Below are 12,417 nucleotides of genomic sequence, written 5' to 3'. Positions count from 1 at the left end.
AAAGAGTTTCTTTATTTAGTTTGTTTGTCACTGAAGATCTTTCTCTTCTGATCAAAATGTCTTGCCCAAAACTAAATAGTGCACCTTTAACAAGAACCATATCACCAAAAACTGACTTAAATAGACTCTTAAAAAGTGTATTTCATATACTTGAGTGTACTTTTTAAATGTTTAAAATGACTAAACTTGACGTTCCTGACTTGTATATAATATATTGAAAGCTGCATTTGATACATGCTTAAAATACAAAGAGAAAAGCATATTTTCCCTGTGTCTTTGGGTACTTTCACCTAACAAAATAGCACACTCGTACGCTTGAGTAGCCGCTATCTGTATAGCCCCCCTCTATCCTTAGAACCACTGATCACAGAGGAAAACAATAGAGAAACAACATGGGAAGGTACGACACATCAGGAAGAGGGGCTGCTGTGGCTGAGTGTCTTGTTATCGGAAGGTCTAGTTCGATTCCCCTGGTCTGCATGTTGAAGTGTCCTTGGGCAAGATACTGAACCCCAAACTGCTCCTGATGTCCTAGTCGGCACCTTGCATGGCAGCCATCGCTATCGGGGTATGAACGTATGAATGAATTACTGTAAGTCTCTTTAGACAGACGTGTCTGCTAAATGCCTTAAATGTAAATGTAAATGTAAGAAGAGCCGCAGTGGAGGGATCCCAGGATGGACGGTAGTGACAGGTCTTGTCCTGTCCGACCCGCAGTCTTCGTCCGGTTCCCGCCGTTCCCCCCACCAGTCTCCTGATCATCACCTGCCAGCACACCTGTTCTTCAGTCCCTGTAATCTAGCACTTTGAATATGCACCTGCCCGCAAATGGGATCCGACTGCCAGATTGTTCAGTGTAGCCTAACGTCATTGAGCTTCAGCCATCTTTTCCTGTTCTGCTTGTTTGTAAGTTTTGATCTCTGCCTGTTTTTTTATCCGCCTGCCTGCTCCCATCTGGTCCTGTCTGCCTTTGCTGAGTGTCAACTTCGGTCCCAAAAACAAACTAAATAAACCCCGCTTTAATATCATCTGCTCTGCCTCATTTTTCTGCTTTGAGACACACGACACCTACCAGACCTGAGATCATGAGAGGACCTATTAATCATCATGCGGTCTTAATTAAAGGGTAGGTCCACCAACTCTACACATTAAGGTGTGTTTGCAGGACTTGGGGAGCACTACTGCATATGAGGGAAAAGTTGTATAAAGCCTTTTGTGGCTCCAGCGAAATCTGCATGTAATCACTCAGTGGCTAAGTTGCATTGTGGGTAATATAGGCACAGAGTTGTGAAAAGGCCTCATTGCGCTCCTATAAGACTGCTGGATTCATTATGGAGGGTTTAAAAACAAATGACCAAAATACCGCAAGAACCAGGGTATTGGATATTTTATTCCACCGATTTTTCTTTCTTTCTTTCGAAACCTACATATCCCAGAATACAACTAAAGCATTGCACATAACTTCTACAGCAGCCACAAAAAGCGTTATAAAAAGGCAAAATTACACCAAGACCTGTACACTCACTTTAATTTGTAAACTTGGTGGAGTTACCCTTTAAATGTCTCATATTTAATCAAATAATACATTTTAATCACAAAAGTCAGTCTCAGTTAGTCCCAGAAGCATAAAATAAATAAACCTTTACTGCATTCGCAGGATAAACTCTTTTGACCTGACTGCTGAGTCACTTCAAGTCAAGCTCAGTTCGGGAAGCAGAGGTTTGCCAAACTGGAATCTTACCCCAACGTGGTCAATTTAGCTCAAAGTTGGACGCACTATGTCAAAAATTAGGGCTGGCAAATGTCGGTATAGCATTGTAATATTCAAATTTCATCCAGCATCTTGAATGAGAGGATGAAGGCAGACGCTTCAGCAGCACACACAGCAGAGAGCTGCTCAGAGGAAGGAAATATCTGGATTGTGCTTTGAGTTCCAGCTTTAGTGCAACATGAAGGAGGTCACAAACAACTCCTCGTTTTTTTGTTTTTTATGAGACTGTCCTATGTGAGTAGGTGGAGGCCTCCTCCTCTTCAAAATGATTTAATGCAAATGTAAATGCGCCACAAAAGACGTCAAATCAAAACAGAGGGACACACCCTGAACCATAACATGACTTCATTTTCCATTTACTTTTTTTTCTTTTTGTCTGACACCACATTGAAACTCCTTCTGCAGGATAATGTCACAGGGCAGCCTCTGTAATGCTTCACTAGGCTGCTATATCCCCGCTTTAGTTGAGTTAGCACTGCAGGTTTGTCATAAAAATGCAGTCGCACACATGCCGATGCATCTTATTACTGTTGGACGAGAGGACGCAATTTACAGTTGTGAATTCTTCAGAAACTATGGAGCAACGGTGACACTGAACCAAGGACTTTTTAATTCAATAATGCATTTCCTTTCAATTTCTCGTGTTATTGTCGAGGTGAGATTCAGACACGACGAGCGGCGGAGCATTTCTCCACATCATAAATCAGACTGATGCACACGGCAGACCTTGGTTTATGTAAGGCTTACATAACAAAGTCATTCACTTTCTGTTTTGGTATTTAATGGAATAGCTCATTTTATACATACATTGGAATCTATAAACCCACTTTTAACAAGTTTACCACTTAAAACTGGTTGTGCTGCTCGAGTTTAATTTATGCAGGTCACAACCCTGAATAATCACTCATGCGGCGGGAAAATGAGTGCAGGACTCCTCATAGGTAGGTAAACATCTGCTGTTTCCACTGGAAATAAATGCACAAATTGAGTGGAATTGTGGTTTAGCAAATTAGATCACTCTTAACATGTTGGTTCTTGAGATATAAAATCGCAATTATTCTTCCCTCGAGGCACCGCCTTTGCGACCGGAGCATCTTAAGCTCACTGGAAAAAGCATCATCATTACAGCTGAATAGCATTTGTTGGATCCACACAGTGAAATTCGTCTTCTGCTTTGAATACTATACTGGTATAATTTTTCAGTACTGGAATACATTTTCAAATGGGTCTTTTTATTTCCAAAGTAAATACACTTATAATCCTCAAAGTATAGAGTAAAAGCTAGGGTAAATTACAGTTCCAAGCTGTAACAAAGCTTTTCAGGGCTCAACTCAACAGGTGACCATTGCATGTATTTTTGTCCCCTTTAAACTAAACTGGGCCTGTCATTTGATGCCAGCGGGCCACTAAATAACAGGTGGTTAGTGTGCTAAAGGAAGCTCAGAGAACACCTGATTTCAACTTGTGGTTGTAATTTGTAGTCAGACATCTACACATACATATATATGGTATTAAATTATGTCTTTTTACACTTTGTTGCCTACGACAAGGAGTTTTCACCTGTGTCCGTTTGTTTGTTGGTTGGTTTGTCAGCAGGATAACAAACAGACAACTGAACGGACTTCCACAAAATCTAAATGAAGGATTGGTGTCGGCCCAGAATCGACCCCATTAAACTTTGGTGTGGATCCAGATAAAGGGATCACTCCAGGAACTGTTTCTTGCTTTCTTTAGCATTGCGTTTTTTTTAAAACATTTTTAATTCTTTTTATCAGTTCCTAAGAGAACAGTGCATGAATCTAGATTTAAAAAATATGCTGTAGTTAGGTGGCTGGTATCTATGAGTGAGTACAATTTGATGCCGAAAATGGATCCAGATTGAAATACCTTTTCATAGACAGCAGTCTTTTTTCAGCTGCTATATGGGCACGCATAATTATAGAAACCTGCAACTACCACCAACGTGCAGCTGAACTAATGGGAATTCAGAAAAGAATCAATGTTGAATAAGCTTCGTTGAATTAAAGCAGCCTTGCCCAGAGGTATGCACTCTGCTGAGTGCCACGCTCGTTATGATGTTAAATCAACTCTTGAAAATAAACAGCTATAAAAGTCTTCATAGACAAATTCAAATTATGTTTGTGGAGGAAAAATGCAGGGTGAGATGGGCAAAAGTCAAGTCTAGCTCTACTGAAAAGTGTCTATTTTTGTGAAAACACTCAATTTCAAGTCCTGTTTTCAAGTCAGTGTTCATTCAAACATTATTATCAGCTAAATGTACGTATGTGTCAAAAGCTCTTCAGCAGAATAACCCTTCTGAGAGTTATGTTATATTATGGGATCATTATTACTGATGCATAAACCTGTGAGTAGCATCTTAATGCAACAGAGAACAGAAAACACTTGAAGTTGGCAACAGTACTTGATAAAATGTATTTAATCAAGGATTATTGGCTTCTATCAGCAGGAGAAAAATTGTGTGTGTGGTGTGGTGTGTGTTCTGTAATCAGTATTTCTTTTTCTTTCTTTCTTTCCTTCTTTTAAAATCGGCCAAGGGGGTTGGGAGGGTAAATACATCTTAAAATGTATTGTGATAGCTATTAATTACCTGTTAAAAAATGTAGTCAGTAATGTAATCCAAGTATTACAATATTTAAGTAATATAACTTGATTACTTTCCATTACTTTTGGATTATCTCAATACTGAGCATTTGACAATAAAGAATAGCTGAACGAAAAATCAATACAATAGCTTTTAACTAATCTTAATCTCTTTAAATTTGACCATAAAATACATTCATTTAAAAACGCAAAGTAAACAAACAACTAGTTACTAAAGTTATCACATAGAAACAAGAGGAGTAAAAAAGTAGCTGCCTACAATATATCTCCAATGAGTGTAATTTGTAGTCCTAAAACACGTAAATCAATTAGCATTTTTTCACATCCAGTTCCCTCGTCTCAAAGTCTGAGGTTTTTTTTTAATCAATTTTTGGTTAAATTGCCATAAATAAGATCTGTGTTTACCACAGCCAATAGATAACTTTTTTTTTTGCTACAGCATAAAATACCACATTACATGTCCCACATTGGAATTATAACATGCTATGTGTCTTAAAAATGGCGGTTGCTAACAAGTGGCTAAATGAGGCTACGGATGTTGTCATGGACATTAAACATCATCACACCACGCACATAGACTCATCTACTCACTAGTCCGTCTTTACAAACTATTCTGACTTTAACTTTACAACTTGTAGACTGATCAGTTTAAACAGAAACACTAATACTAATTGTGTAGTAAGACACTTAGAGGTGGTGACATTTAAAGGGATATTTCGGTGTAAGTTTAATCCATGGTCTAACACATTTGTCGGAAAAGATAAACAAAACTCACCACCCGAGAAGCCTCCTTGTTGTAGGGAAGCCCTGTGAGTCGATTATCGAGTGCAGTAGAGTCTCGCAGTAATGATCATCATTGAGCTGCGGAACTCTACTGCACTTGGTAATCCACTCACAGGGCTTCCCCACAACGAGCCTGCAGGTGGAGAGGTGAGTTTTGTTTATCTTTTCCGGCAATGATATCAAATGTTTGATGCCTCGAAATATGTGGTGGGACCCTGTTTCTAATGTTGCTGAAGTTTGGTGCTGTTCTGAGCATTATTTGTGGCTTTTTGATGGCGGTTTTATATTTGGACCCATTTACTGCAATGTATTGTCGTCGTGCGGTCGTTTCTGAGGATGCTAAAACTACGTTAGCTAGCGGTCTGCAAACTTTACCTCTCTCGAGGGGGGGGGTCCTAATCAGTGTCACGGTGTGTTAGAACATGGATTAAATTTACACCGGAATATCCCTTTAAGTCACGCAACCGCAATGTAGTCAGCATATAGCCTGAGAATAGGATTTTACTCCTTGTGATTTAATTAACGATATGAAATCAAATTAAAATATCTCTTTTTTTTTTCTGCCGAGGAAACCAGGGCGATGCTAACTTGAAGGTTCACCTCAAAAAACACGCCATCACTGCACCGAAGTAAGTAGCTGAAAATGGAAATACTCCAGTACAGGTTTGAGGTAGGCTACTTGTAGGTAGATTCAAAAACATTAAGCCTAAATTCCAACACTGGTTTCAAGTTATATTGCTCCTGCCCTCTGTGGGCACTTGCGCAATTCCCAGAAGTCTAATAACTTTTTAAAAACCATCTACGCCAACTTGTTACGGCTGTGTGAACGAACACAAACTCAGTTCCTTCCTGTCCTGAGTGGGACTTCAACAGCTTGGCCCCGCTGGCAGCCTCCTCCAGCCTGTGAAGTGACGGAGGGGCTGTAATTTGAGAGTGGCGCTGAGGTATTATTAGCCAAAAACCCGAGCGCGCCACTTGAGACGTCCAGATGTTGCGTTTGAGGCACCAAGTGAAGTCGGCTGTCGGCTGCAACCGTCTCCACGCTGAGCAAAACTCCCTCACACTACTTTCCTGTTCGCGCACAGTGATGGAGGCTGACAGGCTCGACTGAAGGAAGAGAAGAGGAGCGACTGTCACCCGCTTGGACAAACGGGGATATTGAGCAGGACAAAACAAAAGCGTGAACTAACCGCTAACAGTTAAACCTGACTGAGATGTTTGTGTTTCTGCGCCGAGTTGGAGTTAAATAGTCCGCCGGTGTGACACTTTCGCTGTGAAAAAGAAAACGTTTTAAACTCTTATATTTCCATACTTGTGTGCGTGTTTCGGGACAAGGCATCATGGCTTTTCTTCACTTGCTCCTGTGTGCCGGGATGTTATCACTGCCGACGTGCAGAGCCTTTTTCTCCGGACCGCTACATCCGGAGATGTCCAACGGCACTTTCCATCACTACTTCGTGCCGGACGGCGACTACGAGGACAACGACGACCCGGAGAAATGCCAGATGCTTTTCAAAATGACCGACGAGCGAAAGTGCGGGCTCGACGAGGACCAGGACGCCGTCATACGGGACGATTTCACCATCATCAAGAGGCAGATCGAGGACTCGGCCAGGGTGCTGGAGGGGATCGGGAAGAGCATCTCGTACGACCTGGACGGAGAGGACAGCTACGGGATGTATCTGCGGAGGGAGACGGCGCAGATAAGCGAGGCGTTTACAAACTCGGAGAAATCTCTGCTGGAGCTGGAGGTGAAGTTCAAGCAGAGCCAGGAGAGCGAGCTGAAGGAGGAGCACCGGCTCAACGACGACTTTCTTAACATGGTAGTGCACACACGGGACGTCCTGAAGGACACGCTGGACATTTCTCTGGGACTGAAGGACAAGCACGAGCTCCTGTCTCTGATCGTTCGCAGCCACGGCACGAGGCTGAGCAGGCTGAAGAACGAGTACATGAAGTTCTGAGAGAAAGTAGTTCCTGCTACACCAATCAATACAGTACTATTTTTATGTTTGTTTGTTTTTTTTATTCTAAGGGTTGAGTGTGACCGTGAGGCAGAGGCAGGGTTTACAAATTTGATCAATCATTATCAGGAATAAAACCATAAGCTTCAAAAAGTGCAAAAAACAAAAAAACAAAACAACATATTTTCTCATTAAAGGTGCACTATGCCGTTTTGGGGGAAGACATTTAAATCAGAATATACCAAAACAAACTAAATAAACAAATTTGCTTTTTTTTCATGACTGCATAAACTGACCTTAAAGGAGAACACAATTTCATACTGTTTTACTTTGTTCACATTTGGCGGACCCTGCCACCTTTTTAGCTTCAAACAATACTTTGGGGACCTGCTGAGTTCTTATTAATACCTCATTAATATTGTAAATTTTCTTCTCCAAAACTACATAGTGCCACTTTAAAATCTAGAGCAGCGGTTCCCGACTTTGGGGTCAGAACCCAACAAGTGGTCAAAAGATACTGTTGATCTGAGATCACAAGATGTTTTTGTTAAATTTAACAATCTGGTATTAAAAAAAAAAATGAAATTGGTCTCAGTTGCTCACTAGAACTAGAAGACCCATGCAGATAGTTTTGGTTTAATTTGCTCAGGTTTTGTGATATCGAGCTCCAAAATTGGAATAATCAAACAGGCGACTGCCCCACAACCCCCAAAAGCCCTGATTCCCTATCTTTTTGTGTTTGTTTTTTTGCTAATTTGGTTATTATTATTATTATTACTGACACAACTAAGGAGCAGTCAGCTGTGTTGGTTCCCTCATTGTTAAGTTACCTCATGGCCCTGTTTTGTAAAGGGGCCATGTGTCAGAATGTGTTTTAGGACTTCAGCGTACCTCTGCCAACAATACCCTTTTCTACTCACTCACAGATACCAACCAACTAAATACACCTAATAATTTTTCATCAACATCAATGCCTTATACCCTCAGAAATTAACCAAAATGTTGAAAACGCACAATAGCAAGGAACGTGAGAAAAAATTATTCCTAGTTCCGCACCAAATGTTAAATGGGGTCTATTCCTGGTCAAGAACCAACTAACCAACCAACACAACCAACGAGTCCTTGGTGGAAGTAATTAATAAAGTTAATATTGTCTTCAGTTCTTTAGAATAACATTTTGACACCGTGAGAAACAGCTGATTCATTCACATCTATTGCATTCATGACAGAAATGCGTTGAGAGTGCGTTGAAAACCTGGGCAAATAAAACTATTACTGCGAGTGGTGAGTAAGAAAATGTGTTTTAAACCTAAAAAAAAAAAATATTTGTTGCATGGAATCTGACACCAATGATATTACTTTTCATAGAAACACCACAGGGAATGATATCCTATTTCACAGTAATAATATATGACAATATTGTGATACATTTTCTGGAAAAGAGCCAGCTGACAAGAATACCATTTAGAAATGTCTGCCTCCGGCTGATCCAGCAAACACCTAATAAATCAACGTACTTCATCATATTGATGCAAAGATCCAATATTGCCATAAAATGTTCCTTGTCAGTCATTGTAATTCACCAAGGGATGTTTAATAGCTAACGCGGTATCAATGATATGGCAAAACCTCTAGACAAATTTATATCATCTGACTGAAACTGTCTTATGGCCCACTGCTTGTGAACGCTGTAATAGTCCAATAAAAACACATGATATTGGTAAATACAAATTACAGTAATATTTTCCAATTAGTAATGTATGGCCTTGTGTGTGTGTGTGTGTGTGCGTGTGCGTGTGCGTGTGCGTGTATGTAAAACAACGGCTTACAATATGAGTCAGCCAATCAAAAAAAAGTGAGAACAGGAACTATCAGTTCCTGAGACATACGTACTGTTGTCCGATGAAGGGTTTTACAAAGCTCATTCAGTCCTAGGAGAGTAAAAATAACGAGCGACGAGTGAGTTTTGGAGAAGATTAGCAGATTCACTTCAGGACAAAAAAATCTTGGACATGTTGGACAGTTTATGTGTCAGCATCGATATTCACAAGTGAACGCTGCGCGTGTAGGTTTGATTCCCACCTGGGAAGTTGACAAAATGAGTTTTGGAAAACTCCGTTGACAGGGTGGACCTCATTTAGCCTGGTTGAAAGCTCCTAACATGACATCTAACATCTTCTCTGACAATCCAGATAAATGTTTATAAGAATATCAAAGAATGTTTACATATGAACACCTATCTGTTGTAATATTTTGCTTCATAGGCTATGGCATACTTTGCACAATTCTTCACTGTTGCGGTGCTAAAGGTTGTGACACGGTTCAAAATGCAAGGCCTTTACTGTGCCTGTTGTGCACAGGCAGTATACTCTTGTAAAATGTACAGTGTATTATTATTAGACGTAAGTAAATACTGTGAGTGCCAATATCTTAATTACAGAACACCTTAATATGTATTCTTTGTTTATATAAAGTTTTGAAATAGAGCTGCATATATCTATTCTTGTTTATGTGGTGGGATGTAATGTGTTGACGGATAAGACTGCAGGCAGCACTCGTGGACTTCATGGTCAAACATCAATCTGTGTGACAGCATTCTGAACGGATTGTGTTGTGTCGTCTCAATAAAGACTTTGTGTTTGAAATACACTTTTTTTTGCAAGAACGTGTTTTGTTTGTGGCATAACTTATCAATTGTATGAGATATTCCTTTAAAGCATGTATGACTTGTTCAAGAGCTGCAATTTGGGTTCAAACATTTATCAGTGTCACTATTATTAGTCTTTTTAGTCGTCAAAGGATAAGCTTAAAAATGAAAATGTAGTCCCGTCCTCAAGCTGATGGAAAGTTTGTGCACCTGCTTCAGACAAAGTGGTAGCAAACACTTTTAGCTTAGCAGCTAAAGTGAAGATTTCAGCTTTTAAAAGGGTGTAAATAAATCTTTTCCCAAAATCAATTTGGGTTCTCTGGGCTTCTGGAGACTTGGATTATGCGGAACGAGCTTCATTGAGGTTCTGGTCCTGTTTTTGCTATTGTTGTTCTTTTGGGGGGGGGGGCTTAAAACAAGCCCCCAGCAGTTATTTAAGAGAATGCTGCACCCTGTTTTTTTTTTTTTTTTACTGTTTCCAGAAATATTTTGTGGACCACACAACATTCACGCAATTTTCCACTGGGGGTAAGTATGTACTGACCAAATATACATTTTGGGGTTAATTAATCCTTTAATGATGTAAAACTGAGATGAAACCATTCCTTATGTTGTTGTGAAACCCTCTGGGCTACATCCAGGAGGTCGTTTGGTTTTTCAGCCGACCCCACAATGTTGCAGAAGCTCTATATTCATTAGAACTGCATACTGTAGGGCCACGTGCTTCAAAATTACAAAATTCCTCTAAGTGCTTTTTTACAAGATTTTGAGGTCTGCTGTTAATTACACACACAGGCAGTGCCCCCCAACGAGTGCTTTGAAGGAAGAGGCTGGTCGTTTGGTATTTATGAGGAAAAGACACGTAAGGAGGCTCTGTTGATGGTGTTCTGAGGGGCAGCGGTGGGCCTTACAAACAACTTGTTTTTTCCTGTATTCTGCCCTGGTCTGCTAAAAAACAACTTTTTTGTCACGCTTCAATGTTTGAAGGTCATGAATAAGGTGGCGTAGACAGTTTGAAACTTTGTGTTTAAGGAATAACGTCACTTGTACCCAAAGCTCCATAAAACCGATATACAGTATGTTGCGTAATATCGCAAAGAACGAGACAGCTTCACAGAGCAACACAGAGTCATTACATACTTTGAGCCCTCTGATTGCACTCGTGACGAGGCAATATAAATACACTTAGAGCAGACACCTGAAAACACCTTTAACCTACTTAGTATGTCCCCATGTGAGGGAATAGCCTCTGGTTTTCCTCACTCATGTTTAACCTATGGATAATTAAAGATTATCCAGAGGTTATACAAAGGTTAATGATTTCAATGAATTCATGATGCAAGATTACATATCGTTAACAAAGGAACATTGTGTACCTCCACCCTCTGCAAGTCACGGATGATACCTTACCACAAAGTTTATTCCATGACTTCCACATATATCCAAACATTCCACTGCTATCAGTGTTGATGTTGTTTTATTAATCAACAGGTGTGCACTGATATTAGTTGCAAAGGTGACTGATGATAACCATCGCCTACCCTTTGAAACTCAGCAATGTCATGTCAGTGTCATGTGACCTGATGTATAACACATCAGGTCACATGGGTTAATGATTGCAAAATGAAGCTTTAAAAGTCTGAACTCAGATGTTAGACGTTAGTGTCACTTGGACTGAAGACTCTGCAACACATCAACCAGGTACTTGTCACCTTCCCTGAACCTGCAGAGGACGTAGGAAGCATTATACTGAACAAGGTATGACTGAACACAGTAAAAACTCTCATCGGGTATATTTCATTTTCTTGTTGGCTAACATGTCGATGAGATAATCAAGCAGTTGTTTGGTTGATAAAATGGCAAAAAATAATTACAAATATTGCATAAAATTTCCCAAAAAATCAAGGTGCTGTCCTGACATTTCTTGTCTAGTGGGATTACATTTTCTCCAGACAAATAACAAAAAATGATTATATTGATCATCAAAATAGTACAATAATCTTCATCAGCTTTAGGGCAGTTGAAAAGTCTCATTTATGTGTGTTCTCCCAATTGTGACAAAGACTGCACATGCATTACTGAGGGCATCAGCAGTAATTAGCTCAGCCACGCTAGCGGCATGCTTCCAGGTTTAGGATAAATAAAGTTGGCACTCTTGTCCAGACTGACATGTTCATGCTCCCTGTTGTGGAATTGGCTTATGGCTTATGTTGAGATAGTTTATAAAATAAGATCTTGGAGGACCAACATAGCATCACGTCTGTCTACACAGAGTGTTGCCGTGATAATCCTCCCGAGTCTTCCAAAGTGTACAAATGATACCCTACAGCTTCAGGAGGCAGTGCTTCCATACATGGTTATCTGTTTAACAACATAGCAAGGGGGTGATAAAGACTCTCACCTTTCTAGCTAGAGGACTAAGAGGTCAGAGACATTTAGTCTGTAAACATAGTTAGAAGGTCTCCTTACGAGGTTTACGCAGACAGTTAGCTTAGCCTTGGCTTGGCTCGTCAGACATCTGTTCTGTAGACTTATCTACAGTAGCTTTGAGTATCTAGGTTGCAGAGACCATGAGAAGATTGTTCGTAGAGCAATCATCACTATAATTATCCAGACTTTAACGTCTGTAC

The 12,417-nt window shown here is 40.2% G+C and overlaps 2 protein-coding genes across 3 annotated transcripts in view; both read left to right on the top strand.

The window, feature by feature from the left end:
• Positions 1-6,035: 6,035 nt before the first annotated feature.
• Positions 6,036-9,789, top strand: fibinb (fin bud initiation factor b). The gene has a single exon (XM_030414270.1). It carries the CDS (start codon positions 6,517-6,519, stop codon positions 7,138-7,140), a length of 624 nt encoding a protein of 207 aa, XP_030270130.1. The 5' UTR covers positions 6,036-6,516; the 3' UTR covers positions 7,141-9,789.
• A 1,673-nt stretch (positions 9,790-11,462) lies between these two features.
• bbox1 (butyrobetaine (gamma), 2-oxoglutarate dioxygenase (gamma-butyrobetaine hydroxylase) 1) overlaps positions 11,463-12,417 on the top strand; it is a 28,682-nt gene continuing 27,727 nt past the window's right edge. The window contains exon 1 of one of the 2 annotated variants that reach the window (XM_030414267.1): positions 11,463-11,545. The gene's annotated coding sequence lies outside the window, so the exon portion shown is untranslated. The remainder of the gene's footprint in view (positions 11,546-12,417) is intronic. The other variant, XM_030414265.1, reaches the window with a different exon arrangement.

This window comes from Sparus aurata, chromosome 4, assembly GCF_900880675.1.
Source record: "Sparus aurata chromosome 4, fSpaAur1.1, whole genome shotgun sequence".
NCBI lineage: Eukaryota > Metazoa > Chordata > Actinopteri > Spariformes > Sparidae > Sparus > Sparus aurata.
The sequence above is the reverse complement of the archived record's forward strand: the minus strand, read 5'-3'. Positions and strand labels throughout refer to the sequence as shown.

What these genes read in the sequence shown, in the direction of transcription:
- fibinb (XM_030414270.1), top strand. Translation starts at nt 6,517, where the DNA reads ATGGCTTTTCTTCACTTGCTCCTGTGTGCCGGGATGTTATCACTGCCG.